Here is a 21,650-nt window from a genome sequence, read left to right as displayed (position 1 = left end):
AAAAATTACGTATTACAATAAATATGTGCCGCATGCCTCTTCCATTTCAGCTCCGCTTCATCGCTTACGCCGTAAAGGTGTTCCGTCCGTCTGAACGACGGAATGCGAACGCGCCTTTCGCCAGTTGAAAACGCCGTTGCTTTCCAATACTTGCCTTACGCCATTCGAACCCCAGAAGCCCCTTTTGTTGATGGTGGATGCATCGGATTTCGAGATCGGTGCTGTGCTTGCGCACAAAGATGGATCGCACGATCGCCCTATTGCCTTTGCGTCCAAATTGCACTCCTCTGCGCAAAGAAATTATTCCCAGATCGAGAAAGAAGCATTGGCTCTCATACACTCCTGGAAATGGAAAAAAGAACACATTGACACCGGTGTGTCACACCCCCCATACTTGCTCCGGACACTGCGAGAGGGCTGTACAAGCAATGATCACACGCACGGCACAGCAGACACACCAGGAACCGCGGTGTTGGCCGTCGAATGGCGCTAACTGCGCAGCATTTGTGCACCGCCGCCGTCAGTGTCAGCCAGTTTGCCGTGGCATACGGAGCTCCATCGCAGTCTTTAACACTGGTAGCATGCCGCGACAGCGTGGACGTGAACCGTATGTGCAGTTGACGGACTTTGAGCGAGGGCGTATAGTGGGCATGCGGGAGGCCGGGTGGACGTACCGCCGAATTGCTGAACACGTGGGACGTGAGGTCTCCACAGTACATCGATGTTGTCGCCAGTGGTCGGCGGAAGGTGCACGTGCCCGTCGACCTGGGACCGGACCGCAGCGACGCACGGATGTACGCCAAGACCGTAGGACCCTACGCAGTGCCGTAGGGGACCGCGCCGCCACTTCCCAGCAAATTAGGGACACTGTTGCTCCTGGGGTATCGGCGAGGACCATTCGCAACCGTCTCCATGAAGCTGGGCTACGGTCCCGCACACCGTTAGGCCGTCTTCCGCTCACGCCCCAACATCGTGCAGCGCGCCTCCAGTGGTGTCGCGACAGGCGTGAATGGAGGGACGAATGGAGACGTGTCGTCTTCAGCGATGAGAGTCGCTTCTGCCTTGGTGCCAGTGATGGTCGTATGCGTGTTTGGCGCCGTGCAGGTGAGCGCCACAATCAGGACTGCATACGACCGAGGCACACAGGGCCAACACCCGGCATCATGGTGTGGGGAGCGATCTCCTACACTGGCCGTACACCTCTGGTGATCGTCGAGGGGACACTGAATAGTGCACGGTACATCCAAACCGTCATCGAACCCATCGTTCTACCATTCCTAGACCGGCAAGGGAACTTGCTGTTCCAACAGGACAATGCACGTCCGCAAGTATCCCGTGCCACCCAACGTGCTCTAGAAGGTGTAAGTCAACTACCCTGGCCAGCAAGATCTCCGGATCTGTCCCCCATTGAGCATGTTTGGGACTGGATGAAGCGTCGTCTCACACGGTCTGCACGTCCAACACGAACGCTGGTCCAACTGAGGCGCCAGGTGGAAATGGCATGGCAAGCCGTTCCACAGGACTACATCCAGCATCTCTACGATCGTCTCCATGGGAGAATAGCAGCCTGCATTGCTGCGAAAGGTGGATATACAGTGTACTAGTGCCGACATTGTGCATGCTCTGTTGCCTGTGTCTATGTGCCTGTGGTTCTGTCAGTGTGATCATGTGATGTATCTGACCCCAGGAATGTGTCAATAAAGTTTCCCCTTCCTGGGACAATGAATTCACGGTGTTCTTATTTCAATTTACAGGAGTGTATTTGGTGTTACAATGTTTCATGATTTCTTGTATGATCGTCACTTTTTTTTAAACTTTATTGACCAATTGTTACAATGTTACAATTTAACCTACTACCTAAATACATTAGTAGGTCCTATTTTTTAACTTTTACAATTTCTAACTACAGCTATTGTATCAAACACTACAGGTATCTACAATGATTGTTTGCCACTATGGGGTTAGTCTACTATGCGAACTACATTGTTATTTTGGTGTTACCCTACTCTATCTGCTGTTAATTACAATACTACTTTTGGATATTTGTTATTGATATTACTTAGACTACACTACCTGCAGCGTTACAAGAGTGCCAGGTTGATATAAAACTAATTGTTGGCCTTTCCCACTAAGCTAATCCTAGTGGGAGTGCCCCTGGCACTGGGCTGGCCGGTGACTTATCGCTGCAGTTCTATACTATGTCAGTGTCCTATTTTGACCTATAACTAACCTTGTATCTATTATCATAGTCGCTGCGTAGTCTAGTTCGGGTATTGATGTACTGCCCCCCCCCCCCCCCCCCACGTATTCCGAAGACTTGGCGGGTTCCAGCCGTGAGGCGGTGGCCAAATCCAAGTCCCGGCGGAACTGAGGGGGTGTACTTGACTAGTCCGGTATTATTTATTGATTAATTTGTAAATATTCTTTGAGGACTTTACCTGAGATTAAGTCCGCTAGATTATTTACGATGTTAAAAGTATTTTCTTGCCTGAGCAGGTGGTACGTGTTGTTATGTGGCAGTTGTTCGCGTAAGTGGTGTGCAACATCGTCGAAGAGGGGACACTCGTACACCACATGGTCTGGAGTGCCCTGCACTGCTCCACAGTCACTCGCTGGTGTTGCCCTTTTCCCAAACCGACACAGATATGTCGGGTAGGGTTCATGACCTGTAAGGAAGTGCAGCATGCCTTTTGTGGGATTGAAGTATGTAAGTTTCAGGCGTTCCTGTATATTAGGAAGCAGCTCGTGTGTTCTGCGGCCGGTCTCGTCATTGTCCCAGAGCTCCTGCCACAGTTAGATTCCTCTGGTTCTAATACCCTTTTTGTCCCTAACGTGTACCCCCATGATTTCTACAATTTTTTCTCTTCTGTCCTTTTTTATCCAGTACCAGGTGGCCTGTTCCCTAATTTTTATGTCCAGTGGACATAGCCCCATGAGTACTAAGAGTGCCCCCCCAGGAGTTGTTCTGTATGCGCCCACTGACCGCAGGAGCACATTTCGCTGCACTCTTCTTACGTCCACGGCGGGCATGACCCTCGTGAGCCTGTGTGCCCAGACCGCAGACCCGTAGCCTCCTATTGATGTAAGGATGCTATTGTGATATAATTTGATTAATTCAGGTGGGAGGTGAAATCTCTTATGTCCTATGCCTATTAAGTTGTTTAATACTATGAGAGATCTATGTGTAACCATTTCAATATGTGGTGCATAGTTCCACCTCTCATCGACAATGACACCAAGATACCGGGCCTCCTTGCGCCTGAGCACTGGTAGGCCATTTATTTTCACGGTTGGGTTTCTTGCGAGTTGGCCTTTGAGCAATAGGTAAGTTGACTTATTTGGTGCGACAGTCATTTTTGTTTTGTGGCACCATGTGGTTAGTATTGAAATTGCTCTCTCTACTTTAGGTTCCAACTCTTCGCGGCTGCGGCCGCCGACCAGCAGGAGGAGGTCGTCTGCGTAGGCTATGACCTCTAGCAAGTCTTCACTGCTCTTTAGTTCTTCTAAGAGTGGTTCCATGTTTATATCCCAAAAGAGTGGCCCTAGGACGGATCCTTGAGGACACCCCGTGGTGATTTTCGTGCTAACTTTGCCGCTAGGGGCCGATAGCCAGACCTCCCTTCCTTCACAATAGCTCCTGAGACAACCATATAACGGCCCTGGGCATTCCTTTTCCCGCAAGCAGGAAAAGAGCGAAGGCCACCACAGGTTATCAAAGGCGCCACTGATGTCCATCATGATGCCGGTTATATACTTGTGCGGGGCAGAGTCACAGACATCCGCAGCCAGGGCGATTGCGTCAGAAGCCGACCGCCCTGTCCGAAAACCGAATTGTCTGTCACTCATCCCACACAGGACGCGGTGTGCAGCCAGCCTGTCAGCTAGCAACCTCTCAAAGAGCTTGCCCAACAAGTCCAGTAGACATATTGGTCTGTATGACTTGGTTTCTTTGGGGTCTTTGTGTGGGCCTTTTTTGATAATTACTACATTCGCCTTCTTCCATATTGAGGGGAATGTCTGTTGCCGTAGGCATTCGTTGTACAGCTGAGTGAGAGGTGCCACCAGCTGGGGGGTGAGGTATTGTATCCCTACCGCAGTGATGCCGTCTGGGCCAGGAGCTTTGCCTTTTTTAAGGGCTTTTATTTGGGAGCTTACCTCTTCTTCAGAGAAGGGGTAGACCACTCTGTTGTTTTCATAGACCCGTTGGTTTTCTCTTCTTGTTCTCTTCTGTTCATCAGAGTCCTCTTCCTTTCTGTCGTCAGGTAACTGGGCACGGAGTAGGACCTCCGCAGTTTCCTGCCAGGTTTCCGTCATCCGGTCCCCATCCCTGACGCTAGATAGCACCATAGGTGATTTTAATTTTTCTCTGACTATCTTGTAAGGTAAACCCCATGGGTCTGTAGCCAATTGGCTATGCACGTAGTTCTCCCAGCTCCTTATCCTGACAGCCTTAAGTTCCTGTTGGAACTGTTCTTTGGCTTCTCTGTATGCCTGCAGCCAGCGCTGCTTTTCATGCCAGACGACGCACCGCTGGTAATACCTCCTCGCCCTCCTGACTGCCTGGCGCAGTTGCCCCAGTTCGGCTGACCATGGTGAAGGGGTGGCCGCAACGGCCCTCCTCCTGGTTGGTACAGCTGCCTTCACTGCCCTGGTTATCGCGTTTGTGATCTCTCTGGCATACTCTTCTACATTGACATCACCCTCCGGTAACATAGGTATGTTATACTCCCTCACCAGCCGGTCCCAATCGGTTTTATTGTAGTTGAGCTGCTTCTCCCACCCCATGTCCCAGTGGCACTCGCTGTCGCCAATGGTGAATGTTATCACGTTGTGGTCGCTGGTAGTAATTTGATCCCAAACAGTCCAATCCGATATTTTTGTAGCCAAGTTTGGCGTTACCAGGGTAACGTCAATGTTCGTACCATGTCCTCCCCCACCAGTGTAGGTGGGCGGATTTCCCTGTTTGTTAGCGACCACTAGTTGTAACGACATGATTGTGTCGACAGCTTTTTCTCCCCTATCGTCCTGAGTACCACTGAACCATAGGGGGGATTTTGCATTGATGTCCGCGGTCACAAGAATTTTTTGACCCCGCAACGCCGTGGCTATCTGGACAAGCTTTTCCAGGAATTCATCACTTTGTCTCCCGTACTGGAAGTACATGTTCACCACGTATAGTAATCCCGTGGGTGAATGAAGCTCCACGACGTTGCAGTGGTCATCTGAGAATTGTGATAGAAACTGTGGCTCTCAGTGCCTTATTTATGATTATGACCGCAGCTCTAGGTTCTGCTCCACTGTGGATCAGTTGCCAATTAACTGCGGTGAATGGGATCCATCCAGCCCGGGAGTATGGCTCCTGCATACAGAGTACATCCAAGCTCATCTCCTCCACCACTTTCCGGAGTTCCTGCAGGACCAGTTTGCTGTTATGAGTGTTTATCTGTCCCACTCTTAATTGGCTCACGTGGAAAGTATGTATGTACGTGAGATTCCGGCCAGTTCTTTCGCCAGTCGTGTGCTATGCTGCCGCTAGTGATGACAGATTGGTTATATAATTCATTAAGTTCGAACTTTTCGTTTCGCCTTTCAAACACTTTCTTAACCAGGTCTCGCAGGGCCCCGAAATCTGTGGGGAGATTCATTGTCTTAAGTTGTATTCTGTCAACAGCCTCCATCACTGGGAAGGTGATGTCTCTGCCATATTCATGACCAACACGCACCACATGCCTTAAGGCTGTTGTGAGGGTGGCCGGCTCTTCAAGCCTAGACAGCTGTAAGGCGTGCTCCAGGTTGGGGTAGATCCTAGCAGGATCTGTTCCTGGCCCTCGTTCAGTAGGTACACTTGTGCTGCTTATTATGTTTACTTGAACTTGCTTTTTCGTTTCTTCTGTCCCTACCACAGGATGCCCGAGTGGTCATATTTGTTCTTTGATCGACCTTTGTCCCTGAGTCAGAGGGGAGGGTGCTTCACTCAGATCACAAGGATATGTTTGGGTGCAAACATCTTTCATTGTAATCATGTGTTGTTGTGGCCTGGTGATCCTCTGAATAAACTCTTTGAATTTATTGGCCCTTATTGCATCCCTCAGCCTCTTACTAGGAGACTTTCTTTTGGGCTTCCTGTTCCCATTCAGGGACTCAGCCATAATCGATTCTTGCTATGAGTTTTGCTCAAGCATCCTGTATGATCGTCACTTTACCATAATCACAGACCACAAACCACTGACGTCGCTTTTTCATCCGACCAAGCCTGTACCTCCACGTACAGCGCAGAAATTCATTCGCTGGTCTGTTTTCCTCTCGCAGTACTGCTACGATATATTGTATCGGTCCACTGCTAAGCACGGAAACGCCAATGCGTTGTTCCGCTTGCCTGTTGCTGAGGATAGGGCATTCGATTCCTCCGAAGTTGCTTGCATGTTCATTGATGCGGAAACCGATGACGTGGTCGAATCGTTCCCGATTAATTTTCGTCGTGTAGCTACAACCACAGCTGCCATTTTGCGTTTTGTTGCTACGCAATGGCCATTGTCAAAGTCACGGATCGGGGACCCGTTGGTTCGCCGATTTTTTGCGCACAAGGAGAGACTTTTTGTACGACGTGGTGTTTTGCTGTTGCGTTATGATAATGATCAGTCGTGGTACCACGTTCGTTACAGTCCTCTGTCTTACAGCTTCTCCACAAAGGACATTGGGGTATAGTGAGAATGAAACAACTTGCTCGTCAGCACTGTACTTGGTTCGAAAACGATGCCGCGATTACGAATATGTGCCACTTCCCCTTGGCAACGCTTACACATCGATTTTGCTGGTCCATTCTGGAATGCTCGGTGGTTGGTTGTGGTGGATTCATTCAGTAATTTCCTTTTGTTGTCCGGATGTCTTCCACGACTTCATCTGCCACCATCCAAGCGTTATCTGCTATCTTTTGCACTGAAGGTCTTCCACAGACTATTGTTTCCGACAATGGCCCACAATTCATGTCAGCAGAATTTCAGTCATTCTGCAGGGCGAATGGTATTCAACATCTGACGTCCGCGGCGTTTTCGCCACAGTCAAACGGTGCTGCTGAACGATTGGTTAGGACTTTCAAGTCACAGATGTTGAAGTTGAAAGAGTCGCATTCTCGATAGGACGCGTTATTGCTCTTTTTGTCCTCGTATCTCTCTCAGCCCCGAGAAGGTCGCTCGCCGGCTGAGTTGCTCCACGCTCGTCATCATCGAACCTTGATGTCTTTGCTACATCCGCCGCATCAGGTTCCTGTGCAGCGGCAGACACCTGCTTTTGCTCCAGGCGACGTTGTATACTGTCGCCACTATCGAGGTTCACGGCGTTGGCTCGAAAGGCGCATACTTCGTTGTCTCCGCCGCGCTATGTATCTGGTTTTCGGGGCCTCTCGTGAGGTGCGTCGGCGTCTCAATCGGCTGCGCCTCTGTCGTCGCACGGGATCTGCCGCTCGCCGTCTGCTTTCAGCGACGGTGCCGTCCGGTCAGCGCCCAGGGGAACCATCTACTGGCTCGCCTCAGCCCCAGGTGTTACCGACGCTGCCTTCCATTTTGCCCCATGGCGACACGCCGCTGCCGCCGCCTGTTCTCCCGCCGGCGCCACCTGCAGTGGACGCGACGCTGCAACCGCCGGGCGCCTTCCTGGGTCACGCGCCGCCGATCGCTTCCCGGGACCAGTTGTCCTCCGAACCATGTGTCGCCTTCGCCCGTCAGGTGGCCCGGCCCGATGGAGGTCGACCCTTCGGCCCCTCCTGTCTCTCTACGGGCACATACACCGCATGTTCGCGTGCACCCTGGAGCAGGTTTTCAGGCGTTTCCTAGCTCCCCGCAGTCCGAATGGCAGGGTGCGGGTGGCACAGCCTCGCCTGTTGTTAGGCTCCCCACCTCGTCGCATACGTCAACATGCGGTCCTCCGAACGGCGGGCGGAAGCCTTATGCCACAACCGTACGCCGATTTGCGGGGGAGGAATGTGGTGTCACCGCCAGACACCACACATGCTATGTGGTAGCCTTCAAATCGACCGCGGTCCGGTAGTATACGTCGGACCCGCATGTCGCCACCATTAGGGATTGCAGACCGAGCGCCGCCACACGGCAGGTCTAGAGAGATTTCCTAGCACTCGCCCCAGTTGTAGAGCCGACTTTGCTAGCGATGGTTCACTGACAAATTACGCTCTCATTTGCCGAGACGATAGTTAGCATAGCCTTCAGCTACGTTATTTGCTACGACCTAGCAAGGCGCCAGTATCCGTACTATTGATATTGTGAATCATGTACCATAAAGATCGACGTTCGTCATTAATGGATTAAAGTTAAGTATTCCACCAGCTACGTACGTTTTTTTCACTTCTAATTCCCTTGTCATGTTCCAGACTTCACGCCAGCCTAAGTGAGCTAAAACGCGTGCATATCGGCCTCCTTTAACCATACGGTTGGTTCTCCTGCCAACCACAACAGGATTGACGGAGTACATCGAGAAAATTCAAAAAAAGGTATTAGCTCACATTAGGGGAGAGAGTATCACTGAAATGATACAATATTTGGGATGGACTTCGTTAAAACAAAGGCGTTTTTCGTTGAGGCGGAATCTTTTCACGAAATTTAAAATCACTAATTTCCTCCTCCGAATGTGAAAATATTTTGTTGACGCCGACCTGCATAGGGAGAAACGATCTTTATAATAAAATAAGAGAAATAAGAATCGCACAGAGAGATATAGGAGTTCGTTTTCTACGCGCGATGTATGAGATTGGAATAATATGCCTAGAGAATACTGCTGCGCGGTGTGGGATCCTTACCAGATAGGTCTGACGGAGTACATCGAGAAAGTGCAAAGAAAGGCAGCACGTTTTGTATTATCGCGAAATATGGGAGAGAGTGTCAGAGAAATGATACAGGATTTGGGCCGGACGTCGTTAAAAGAAAGATGTTTTTCGTTGCGACGGAATCTTCTCACGAAATTCCAATCACCAGCTTTCTCCACTGAATGCGAAAATATTCTGTTGACACCGACTTACATAGGGAGGAACTATCACCACGATAAAATAAGGGAAATCAGAGCTCGTACTAAAAGATATAGGTGTTCATTCTTTCCGCGCGCTATACGAGATTGGAATAATAGATAATTGTGAAGGTGGTTCGATGAACCCCCTGCCAGACACTTGAATGTGATTTTCAAAGTATCCATGTAGATGTAGATGTTGATTGTGAATTGGGAAGGGAGTCTATAGTGACGTCACGAAGTTTATAAGTGTATAGCATGAAATGCGGAAGGTAAATTAAACACGCAATTTCAGTTGTAGCAAAGACGTGTTTGAATTATCTGAAGCCCCATTGGCCAGACCGAAAACTGCAAACGAAGGCTCCTCTTTTAAGCTAATGACTTAGAAACATTTCTTTTGCTAAAACTCGAGTATGGAGAAGGGTGCGATTGAAGTCAGTGGCTCAAATGACTAAATATCTTGACATTAAGCGAAGGTTTCATTACTCCAGTATCACATTCGATCCCCTCTGTGTACAGCTGCACCTACATACAAACTCCGCAATCCATCATACGGTGCATGGCGGAGGGTACGTCGTACAACAACTAGCATCTTTCCAGAACGAGATTTTCACTCTGCAGTGGAGTGTGCGCTGATATGAAACTTCCTGGCAGATTAAAACTGTGTGCCCGACTGAGACTCGAACTCAGGACCTTTGCCTTTCGCGGGCAAGTGCTCTACCATCTGAGCTACTTGCCCGCGAAAGGCAAAGGTCCTGAGTTCGAGTCTCAGTCGGGCACACAGTTTTAATCTGCCAGGAAGTTTCATATCAGCGCACACTCCGCTGCAGAGTGAAAATCTCATTCTGGAAACATCCCCCAGGCTGTGGCTGAGCCATGTCTCCACAATATCCTTTCTTTCAGGAGTGCTAGTTCTGCAAGGTTGGCAGGAGAGCTTCTGTAAAGTTTGGAAGGTAGGAGACGGATACTGGAAGAAGTGAAGCTGTGAGTACCGGGCGTGGGTCGTGCTTCGGTCGCTCAGATGGTAGAGCACTTGCCCGCGAAAGGCAAAGGTCCCGAGTTCGAGTCTCGGTCGGGCACACAGTTTTAATCTGCCAGGAAGTTTCAACTAACATCTTCTCTCCCTTTTACACTCCCAAACAGAACGAGGAAAAATGACTACCTATATGCCTCTATACGAGCCCTAATCTCTCTTATCTTATGTAAGTTGGCGGCTTTAAAATTGTACTGCAGTCAGCCTCAAATGCTAGTTCTCTAAACTTCCTCAGTAGCGATTCTCGAAAAGAACGCCTACTGTCCTATAGAGACTCCCACCCGAGTTCCTGAAGCATTTCCGTAACACTCGCGTGATGATCTAACCCACCAGTAACAAATCTAGCAGCCCGCCTCTGAATTGCTTCTATGTCCTCCCTCAATCCGACTTGACAGGGATCGCAAACGCTCGAGCAGTACTCAATAATAGGTCGTATTAGTGTTTTATTAGCGGTCTCCTATACAGAGAAACCACATTTTCGCCGGCCGGTGTGGCCGTGCGGTTCTAGGGGCTTCAGTCTGGAGCCGCGCAACTGCTACGGTCGCAGGTTGGAATCCTGCCTCGGGCATGGATGTGTGTGATGTCCTTAGGTTAGTAAGGTTTAAGTAGTTCTAAGTTCTGACTGATGACCTTAGATGTTAAGTCCCATAGTGCACAGAGCCATTTGAACCACATTTTCACAAAATCCTACCACTGAACAGAAGACTACCATCCTCCTTCCCCACAACTGCCATTACATGCTTGTCCCACTTCATATCGCTCTGCATTGTTACGCCCAAATATTTAATCGACATGACTGTGTCAAGCGCTCCACTAATAATAGAGTATTCAAACATTACGGGATTCTTTTTCCTATTCATCTGCATTAATTTACATTTATCTATATTTAGAGTTAGCTGCCCTTCTTTACACCAATCACAAATCCTGTCCAAGTCAGCCGGTCGGAGTGGCCTTGCGGTTCTAGGCGCTACAGTCTGAAACCGTGAGACCGCTGCGGTCGCAGGTTCGAATCCTGCCTCAGGCATGGATGTGTGTGGTATCCTTACGTTAGTTATGTTTAAGTAGTCTAAATTCTAGGGGACTGATGACCTCAGAATTTAAGTCCCATAGTGCTCATAGCCATTTGAACCATTTGTCCAAGTCATCTTGTATCCTCCGACAGTCACTCAACGACAACACCTTCCCCTACACCACAGCATCATCAGCAAACAGCCGCACATTGCTATCCACCACACTTCCCCGTGGGACTCCAGATTATACCCTCACCTGCGATGAACACTCACCATTGAGGACAACCTACTGGGTTCTATTACTTAAGAAGTCTTCGAGCCACTCACATATTAGAGAAACAATCCCATATGCTCGTACCTTAGTTAGGAGTCTGCAGTGGGGCACCGAGTCAAACGCTTTCCGGAAGTCAAGGAATGTGGCATTCGTCTGATACCCTTCATCCATGGTTCGCAAGATACCATGTGAAAAAAGGGCGAGTTGCGATTCGCAGGAGCGATGCTCTCTAAAGTCGTGCTGATGCATGCACAGCAACTCCTCTGTCTCAAAGGAATTCATTATATTCGAACTGAGAATATGTTCGAAAATCCATCAACAAACTGGTGTTAAGGATCCAGAATGAGATTTTCATTCTGCAGCGGAGTGTGCGCTGATATGAAACTTCCTGGGAGATATAAACTTGCCCGCGAAGGCATAGGTCCCGAGTTCGAGTCTTGGTCCTGCACAGAGTTTTAATCTGCCAGGAAGTTTCATATCACTTCGCTGCAGAGTGAAAATCTCATTCTGGAAACATCCCCTAGACCAGGGCTTCCGAACGTGTGGTTCGCGGAACCCTTAGGGGTCCGCCGGCTCTTTCTAGGGGGTCCGCGGCCACCCTTCACCAAATCGTGTAAAATAATGAGTACAATTATTGAACAAAAATGTGAAAATCAAATTTATTACTTTTTTCGTGTGAAAAACATGTGTACATATACTTCAGGTCGTATTCCGGGCAGCCTTTGCGGTTCATAAGTGAGAACGCATACACACTTTAGTGCCGGAGAATGCGGCTTCTCTGATTGTTTCGCAACGATACGGGGGTCATTTGTGCGCCGGCACACGGCGGCAGATGCGCTGAAACCTTTTACTCATGCACAGAGCGAGCTTTGTCGACCAATCACAGCCCTCGCTGGGTAGTATGCGACCCCAGGCGTCATTAAATGTTAAACGTGCTTTGTCAGTGCACTACCGATTTCATAAGTCGATTTTTTACCTTCATGTTGTTTTCATTCATCCCTAAACCAAAGACTATTGATACTTCGGTGGGGGGGGGGGGGGGGGGTCATTGGGAACATGGAACTTGCATTAAGAAGTTTTTCATTTTCCATGTGTTTCGCTCTGAAATTTAAAGTTACTGTGCTCTTGACTGACTAGGGGTCCGCCATGGATTTTCGACTGAAGAAGGGGTCCACCTGCTGAAAAGGTAGGGAAGCCCTGCCCTAAGTTGTGGCTAAGCCATGTCTACGCAATATCCTTTCTTTCAGGAGTGCTAGTCCTGCAAAGGTTCGCAGGAGAGCTTCTGTAAAGTTTCGAAGGTAGGAGGCGATGTATTGGCAGAAATAAAGCAGCGAGGACGGGTCGTGAGTTGTGCTTGGGTAGCTCAGGTGGTAGAGCACGTGCTCACAAAGGTCCCGAGTTCGCGTCTCGGTCCAGCACACAATGGATATTGGTCTGTAATTTTGAGGATCGGTCCTTCTACCCTTCTTAAATACAGGTGTCACCTGCGCTTTTTTCCAGTCGCTCGGGACTTTACTTTGGGCAAGAGATTCGCGATAAATGCAAGCTAAGTAAGGAGCCAATGCAGTAGAGTACTCTCTGTAAAACCGAATTGGAATCCTATCAGGACCTGGTGATTTATTTATGTTCAACGGTCAATGACCTCCCGCTGAGGACTCGGGCGCGCGTTACGGTGGGCTAGGAGCTGTTACGTAACGGGCTGAGCGGCGCCCTCCCAGGGAAGCTCGCTACAGTGCAGCGGGAGGGGGAGGGGGAGGAGGCGGAGGTGGGGGAGCAGTGGACAGCGGAAGCCCGCCAGTGCACAGTGCACTGTACACCGGAGAAGAGACACCAGCCAACTGGCGCCAGCATGCCCACAGCTGAGGAGACGCAGCCGCTGCTGTCCGGCGGCGATGACGCTCGCGTACAGGTGAGCGCAACGTAGAGACACGTCCTCATAAGCACTCACGGGGAGAACGCGAGTGGCATCTGTCCGATGTCCCAGCAACTTCGATCAATGGAAGAGCGGTCAAAATAAGTGAGGCACAGTGGTTAGCGTCGTGACGTCACACTTTTGCGCCTTGAGTTCGAAACCTGTTTCATTTTTTTCATTATTTTACTGATCTACCGACGTTCTTAGAAGGTTACTACACAAAGCTGCAACTGACTTTCACTGTAAGTGTCATACTTTTATTACATAGCATGTGTGTGTACGGCATTTTCAATGGTTACAGTCTATAGAGTAGGAAATGAGACACACAAGGTAGTAAAGGAGTTTTGGTATTTAGGGAGCAAAACAACTGATGATGGTCGAAGTAGAGAGGATATAAAATGTAGACTGGCAATGGCAAGAAAAGCGTTTCTGAAGAAGAGGAATTTACAATGAAATGAACACCTTTAGCTGCTTGCACGCGTTGACACACATCAACGGGGACAGATGAAAATGTGTGCCCCAACCGGGACTCGAACCCGGGATCTGCTGCTTACATGGCAGGCACTCTATCCATCTTTTTTTCATTTTGTTCGCTTTAGTTCTTTCCATCTGCTCGGGGCGGACGTCGTAAGGCATCCATTTAAGTTCGTTGTTGATCTTTAACTCAGTTTATTACAGAGGGCACGTTACCCTCTGACCGAACACGCTGACATACAGTGCCGGCATCCATTTGAGCTACCGAGGACACAGAGGATAGCGCAACTGCAGGGATTTATCTCTGGCACGCCTCCCACGTAACCCACATTCCCAACGTATTGTCCCGCACTACATTCGTAGTACCCCCACCCATTATACTCATTACTCGCTGCACGTTGCCGATTCCCGTAAGAGTTCGGCACTGTTTGTGCATTCGCACAGAAGAAGATGATGGTCAAGCATCTTAGTATATAGAAGAGCAATTTGTTAACATCGAGTATAGATTTCATTGTCAGGAAGTCGATGGTTCAAATGGCTCTGAGCACTATGGGACTTAACATCTGAGGTCATCAGTCCCCTAGAACTTAGAACTACTTAAACCTAACAAACCTAAGGACATCACACACATCCATGCCCGAGGCAGGATTCTCAACTGCGACCGTAGTGGTTGCGCGGTTCCAGACTGAAGCGCCTAGATCCGCTTGGCCATGTCAGGAAGCCATTTCTGAAAGTATTTGTATGGAGTGTGGCCATGTATGGAAGTGAAACGTGGACGATATATAGTTTGGACAAGAAGAGAAAGAAGCTTTCAAAACGTGGTGCTAAGAACGCTGAAGGTTAGATGGGTAAATCACATAACTAATGAGGTGTTGTTGTTGTGGTCTTCAGTCCTGAGACTGGTTTGATGCAGCTCGCCATGCTACTCTGTCCTGTGCAAGCTTCTTCATCTCCCAGTACCTACTGCAACCTACATCCTTTTGAATCTGCTTAGTGTATAAATCTCTTGGACTTCCACTACGATTTTTACCCTCTATGCTGCCCTCGAATACTACATTGGTGATCCCTTGAGACCTCCGAAAATGTCCTACCAACCGATCCCTTTTTCTAGTCAAGTTGTGCCACAAACTTCTCTTCTCCCCAATCCTATTCAATACCTCCTCATTAGTTATGTGATCTACCCATCTAATCTTCACCATGCTTCTGTAGCACCACATTTCGAAAGCTTCTATTCTCTTCTTGTCTAAAGTATTTACCGTCCTTGTTTCACTTCCATACATGGCTACACTCCATACAAATACTTTCAGAAACGACTTCCTGACATTTAAATCTATACTCGATGTTAACAAATTTTTCTTCTTCGGAAAGGCTTTTCTTGCCATTGACAGTGTACATTTTTTATACTCTCTATTCGACCATCACCGATTATTTTTCTCCCCAAATAGTAAAACACCTTTACTACTTTAAGTGTCTCATTACCTAATCTAATTACCTCAGCAACACAAGACGTAATTCGACTACATTCCATTATCCTCTTTTTGCTTTTGTTGATGTTTATCCTTTCAGGACATTGCCCATTCCGTTCAACTGCTCTTTCAAGTCCTTTACTGTCTCTGGCAGAATTACAATTTCTTCGGCGAACCTCAAAGTTTTTATTTCTTCTCCATGGATTTTAATACCTACTCCGAATTTTTCTTTTTATGCCTCTACTGCTTGCTCAATATACAGATTGAATAACGTCAGGGATAGGCTACAACCCTGTCTCACTCCCTTCCCAACCACTGCTTCCCTTTCATCCCCTGACTCTTATAACTGCCATCTTGTTTCTCTACAAACTGTAAACAGTCTTTCGCTCCCTGTATTTTACCCCTGCCACCTTCAGAATTTGAAAGAGAGTATTCCAGTCAACATTGTCAAAAGCTTTCTCTAAGTCTACTAATGCAAGAAACGTAGGTTTTCCATTCCTTAATCTAGCTTCTAAGATACGTCTTAGGGTAAATATTGCCTCACGTGATCCAAAATATCTACGGAATCCAAACTGATCTTCCCTGAGTTCGGCTTCAGCTAGTTTTTCCATCCGTCTGTAAAGAATTCGCTTTAGTATTTTGCAGCTGTGGCTTATTAAACTGATAGTTCGGTAAGTTTCACATCTGTCAACACCTGCTTTCTTTGGGATTGGAGGTATTGAATAGAATTGGGGAGAAGAGGAGTTTGTGGCACAACTTGACTAGAAAAAGGGATCGGTTGGTAGGACTTGTTCTGAGGCCTCAAGGGATCACCTATTTAGTATTGGTGGGCAGCATGGAGGGTAAAAGTCGTAGAGGGAGACCAAGAGATGAATACACTAAGCAGATTCAAAAGGATGTAGGTTGCAGTAGGTAGTGGGAGATGAAGCAGCTTGCACAGGATAGAGTAGCATGGAGAATTGCATCAAACCAGTATCAGGACTGAAGACCACAACAACACAACAGTCTTTTTAAATTCTCATATATTTATATTTCATTCTTAGATCAATTCGTACATTAATTTTTACATTTCATTCTTAGCTTTAATCTTCAAGAAGATTTGGTGCATTCCCTGGGTTATATGTATCGCAGGAACATTGGAGACTTAGGGATTGGGAACACCATGAGTTTTGCGCAAAGGCAGATTTACCATAGAGACATTAATTTCTTTGCACGAACGTCACTTGGAATAGAAAATCGTTAACACTGCTGCTGACTTCACGCATTGGCAATACTTTCTCGTAAACCACAAGTAATAGATTCTTTTTTTTCTAAAACTGGCACTTTAAATTTATTATGAATCAAGTTACACTACAGGAAATTTACAGGAAACAGTTTTAAATGATTTTCTCGTTCTCTTATCGTTTTCTTAATTCATTCCTCAGACAGACAGTTGGTAGATTTATAAGGACAATGTTATTTCGATATATACTGGAAAACATTCGTGTAGTAATCTTCTACGGACATGATAAATGAAAAACAAAAACAAGTACCGGGTTTCGAACGAGGTGTGCATACTTGTGAAGTCACGACGCCAGCCGCTGTGCCATTGCTTCGGTGCAATGAACCATGCGCTAAAAGTTACATCGCGTACTTGTAAACATTGAGCGTCGTTTTCTCATAAACTGTCGAGCATCTGCGGATAAGGCGAGACACGTGTGTGCTAGTTTTGAACTCTCTGTCCCTGACAAAAGTTTCTGGGAATGGGGGGATTGCATAACCTTAGTATACCATCTGCCGGTATTCTTCAGAGATTTCCTTACGGCGATGCAGCATTGAAGATATACCAGTTTCACTTAATTCGGCGATGTCAAATGGTTAAAGAACGATTTGCACTTGACGGAACAGAACGGATCGTTAACGTCAACGTTTCTCAGGAAAGTTTTGATGTCCACATTGGTGAGGAGATGGCGCTCACATTGCAGCTTTATCGATTCTCGACGTCCTTGCTCTTGCATTACTCATATAATTTCTTCTTACTTCTTCATGGAGCTTTGTGAGGTTTATTATTTGGTGGATTTGGGTTAAGGGGATCAAACAGAGATCGTCGATCCCATCGGATTAGGGAAGGATGGGGACGGAAGTCGATTGTGCCCTTTAAAAGGAACCATTCCAACATTTACCTGAAGTGATTTAAAGAAATCACGGAGTACCTAAATCAGGGTGGCCGGACCCGGATTTGAACCGTCCTCGTCCAGAATGCGAGTCCAATGCGCTAGCCACTGCGCCACTCCGGGCGGTTTCGTGATGTTTCCATGAAGTCTAGGACATTTTTCCTGCGAGAATTCTCCATCAAAAGAGGCCAGATATCTGAAAGCCCAAAATTATTCAGGTTTTGCAAAGTATAGACGGTATAGACAAAAGAAGAACCTACACTTTTCACAAATAAGTACACAAATCGATGAAAGAATTTACGTTCAATAGCCTTTCTTTAGCAATGAAAAGACATCTCCATTCGGCAAGAAATACACAATTGTTTTTAGATTATTTGCTGCTCCAAAAAGGAAACCAATGTATTAGGTTTAAAGGTTTTGTGTTTTGCTTTTTAAAACTATTTCTTGTTTCTGTATATATACAATGTGAGTAGAGAGTAAAGGTACAGCCTTTGAGGGTTTTATGTTACATACAGCTACTTGAAAATCAACATACAGCTGCATGAAAATGACGTTCGTCAGTCGCATGTCGTTCTTCACCAGCACTCACATGCGAATGCAACCAGTGGGACATTAGGCTGGTCGTATGGTCTTTACCTACCGTTTGAATGTACAGTTCACTATTGCATGGTGGGGAGACGAATCCTCCAAGTGGAAACGTCGTTGACCTCATGTCTCAGTCCTTCAGTGGTTGCTCAGATCAGCAACACAGCAGCTGTCTATAAGAACTACAAAATGCATTGATGTTGGAGGTGGACCATTGAACATCATTTGAGGGGAAATTTCTACAACTAAACATAACATTGGATCGCAGTATTTCATTTATTATCACCTGCATTTGTGCTGTTCCCCATTCTTTCCATTATCTTTCTGGGAAACTGCAAAGAACATGACATTTGTTCATCTGGCGCTTTTTGTTCAGAATCACTAACACTGATCGCTCAAAGCTTTTACCGATCCTATGACTCACCCTATACGGTGGTACATTGATAGCGACCGGGCCAAATATCTCACGCAATAAGCATCAAACGAAAAAACTACAAAGAACGAAACTCTCCTAGCTTGAAGGGGGAGACCAGATGGCGCTATCGTCGGCGCGCTAGATGGCGCTGCCATAGGTCAAACGGATATCAATTGTGTTTTTTTAAATAGAAACCCAATTTTTTATTACATATTCGTGTAGTACGTAAATATGAATGTTTTAGTTGGACCACTTGTTTCGCTTTGTGATAGATGGCGCTGTAATAGTCGCAAACTTATAAGTGGTATCAGGTAACTTTCCGCCAGTGCGGACGGTATTTGCTTCGTGATACATTACCTGTGTTAAAATGGACCGTTTACCAATTGCGGAAAAGGTCGATATCGTGTTGATGTATGGCTATTGTGATCAAAATGTCCAACGGTTGTGAGCTTTGTATGCTGCTCAGTATCCTGGACGACATCTTCCAAATGTCCGGACCGTTCGCCGGATAGTTACGTTATTTAAGGAAACAGGAAGTGTTCAGCCACATGTGTAACGTCAACCACTACCTGCAACAAATTATGATTCCCAAGTAGGTGTATTAGCTGTTGATGCATCTAATCCGCACATCAGTAGCACACAAATTGTGCGTCCCCAGATTTCTTTCTGTGGGGAAGTTGAAGGATATTTGCTAACATGATCCACCGACAACGTCTGACAACATGCGTCAGCGCATTGTCAATGCACGTGTGAACATTACGGAAGGTTAACTACTCGAATGTCGTTACACGTATTGCCAAGTGCATTGAGGTTGATGGACATCATTTTGAGCATTTATTGCATTAATGTAGTATTTACAGGTAATCACGCTGTAACAACATGCGTTCTGAGAAATGATAAGTTTGCAAAGGTACATGTATCACATTGGAACAACCGAAATAAAATGTTCAAACGTACCTACGTTCTGTATTTTGATTTAAAAACCTACCTGTTACCAAATGTTCGTCTAAAATTGTGCGCCATATGTCTGTGACTATTACAGCGCCACCTATCACAAAGTGGTCCAACTAAAACATTCATACGTCTTCACATACTACACGAATATGTAATAAAAACGGGGGTTCTTGCTTAAAGAAAACGCAGTTGATATCTATTTGACCTATGGCAGCGGCATCTAGCGGGCCAACCATGGCGCCATCTGGTTTCCCCCTTCACGCTGGACAAGTTTCGTTGTTTGTAGTTTTTTCGTTTGACGCTTATTTCGTGAGATATTTGGCCCGGTCACGATCAATGGACCACCCTGCATGCAGGGAGTAACGCAGTTCTCTTTACAGATTTTGGCGATTTATGGTGAGGACAAAGACGGTTAAGTTTAGCGTCGGAGCTCATGCTAGGAAACGTACCGTTTTCCCGCTACACGCAAAATACCACAACACACGTTCAAATCTCCTGCATTTTTCGTGCCACTGAATACAATATGAAGTACGTCATTCTCCGATCACCTGATGTCGCGTGTACACCACAGGTTCGTTGCATGCGTTGATTTACGCGTCTCCTGTAGCTCCGAGGAAGTCCCACTGGCGCGGGTTATGGCTGCTGCGAATGCTGGAAGACCAGGGATGGATGATTGTGTGTACCGCAAGGCAATACGGGGAAACCGTATCTGTGCTGACTTCGGTGGTCGCCACATGGAGGCCTGTTTGTAAGTGGAGCCAAACGACAAGCAGCAGCAGTCAGAGAGGAATACAGGCTGTGGTACTTCAAATGTAGCAGGGAAAATGTACGTTCCTCTGTTAAACTTAAGCGTCCTGGTCGCTAAAGTCCTCGAAGTCTGTGAAGGGAATATAGTTACACCCTATATGCTCTTTACTTTAGCTAATGTTTTGAAACGTCTGGACGCTATTTTTCCAATTGTTTCACTTCTCAGTATTTTACCATAAAAATTGTATCAAGAACATCCGTTGTGAACATCAATTTGGCCATTAATAAACTATCCCACTGCTAATTCGCTAAACATGATACTATAGTTCTACTTCCTACATCACGAATGGTACGTCATGACTTTTCACTTTCACCCTTCAGTACAGAACTGCTGAAAACGATGTTGTGTTGATGCCCTGCCTAGTGTGAAAGCGCCACCATGTGCCGGTGACTTCGTCTTCCATTCCGTTCTCGGACGGCCTGTTTCGATCGAGTTTAATAGTTCAGGATCTTTCGTACTAATAATTATGACTTTACGACCACACTACCAAAAATTTTACTGTGAGCTGACTTCTGAAGACCAAAACCTCAACATCGCCCAAGGAAATTAAATTAAATAGTTCAGGATGTGAGACCACGTCATGATGTGGCAACACTAGTGACATCTCGTCTAATATTCTAGGTAGACGTCATCAGGATTCCCTGTGTAGGCTGCCTGTAATAACAGCTGAAACGTCGGTGGTGTTATTACATCGTGATGTGATCTCATATCCAGACAAAATTTGTTGAAATCGGAACACATTCTTCAAAACGGAAGATATGTGTGCGGTAGCGTGTCCTTTGAGTTTCGCGCCCCGACCCACAGAGCGGTAGGGATCCACTAGTACGTGTAAATGAGTCAATCAGCAATGGTGAGGGCAGATACTTCATATGGACGTTGCTTGCTTGATCCGATTATAGCAACTAGGCTGTTTGTTTATATGGAATGAATACTGCTGTAATTAATAAATGATGTTAGGCAACAACCATGATCTTATTTTTGTAGGAAACGCACTGAGCAGTCTCTTAGCTAAAAAAATAATTCGAAATACCATGAGCGTCATCTTAGAGGTGCACAGGTATAGGACTCACCGATACTATACGCCTCAACTTCAAAACATTTTATCTCTGCAGTAGAAGGAGGAGAAATATTTACGTGAACTTGCTAATTAAACATGGCACTTTCAACCGCTTCCAGAAATATTTAGCATTTCTCATCAAATGCTCTGTATAGTAGTGTCACCTTTGTGACGTGACTATGCACAACACGTCGCTTTATAATATTCAGTTGGCATATGATGTTAACTGTACCATCTTCAAGCACCGAATACTGAGTCCCACACCCTTCTCAGTTTGACATTTCCGGTTCAGCTCACAAATTATGCTGCTGTCCTTATTTCGTCAATTTCAGCAATTACACCGAGCGAGGTGGCGCAGTGGTTAGCGCACTGGACTCGCATTCGGGAGGACGACGGTTCAATCCCGCGTCCGGCCATCCTGATTTAGGTTTTCCGTGATTTCCCTAGATCACTTTAGGCAAAAGCCGGGATGGTTCCTTAGAAAGGGCATGGCCGATTTC

The 21,650-nt window shown here is 46.8% G+C and overlaps 1 protein-coding gene across 1 annotated transcript in view; it reads left to right on the top strand.

Moving 5' to 3' along the window:
* Positions 1-13,133: 13,133 nt before the first annotated feature.
* LOC126355737 (protein white-like) overlaps positions 13,134-21,650 on the top strand; it is a 402,551-nt gene continuing 394,034 nt past the window's right edge. The window contains exon 1 of the mRNA XM_050006112.1: positions 13,134-13,235. Coding sequence (XP_049862069.1) covers positions 13,176-13,235 — 60 coding nt within the window. The 5' untranslated portion in view covers positions 13,134-13,175. The remainder of the gene's footprint in view (positions 13,236-21,650) is intronic.

This window comes from Schistocerca gregaria, chromosome 3, assembly GCF_023897955.1.
Source record: "Schistocerca gregaria isolate iqSchGreg1 chromosome 3, iqSchGreg1.2, whole genome shotgun sequence".
NCBI classification, from domain to species: domain Eukaryota; kingdom Metazoa; phylum Arthropoda; class Insecta; order Orthoptera; family Acrididae; genus Schistocerca; species Schistocerca gregaria.
Note: the sequence above shows the minus strand (reverse complement) of the source record. Positions and strands in the feature narration are given on the sequence as shown.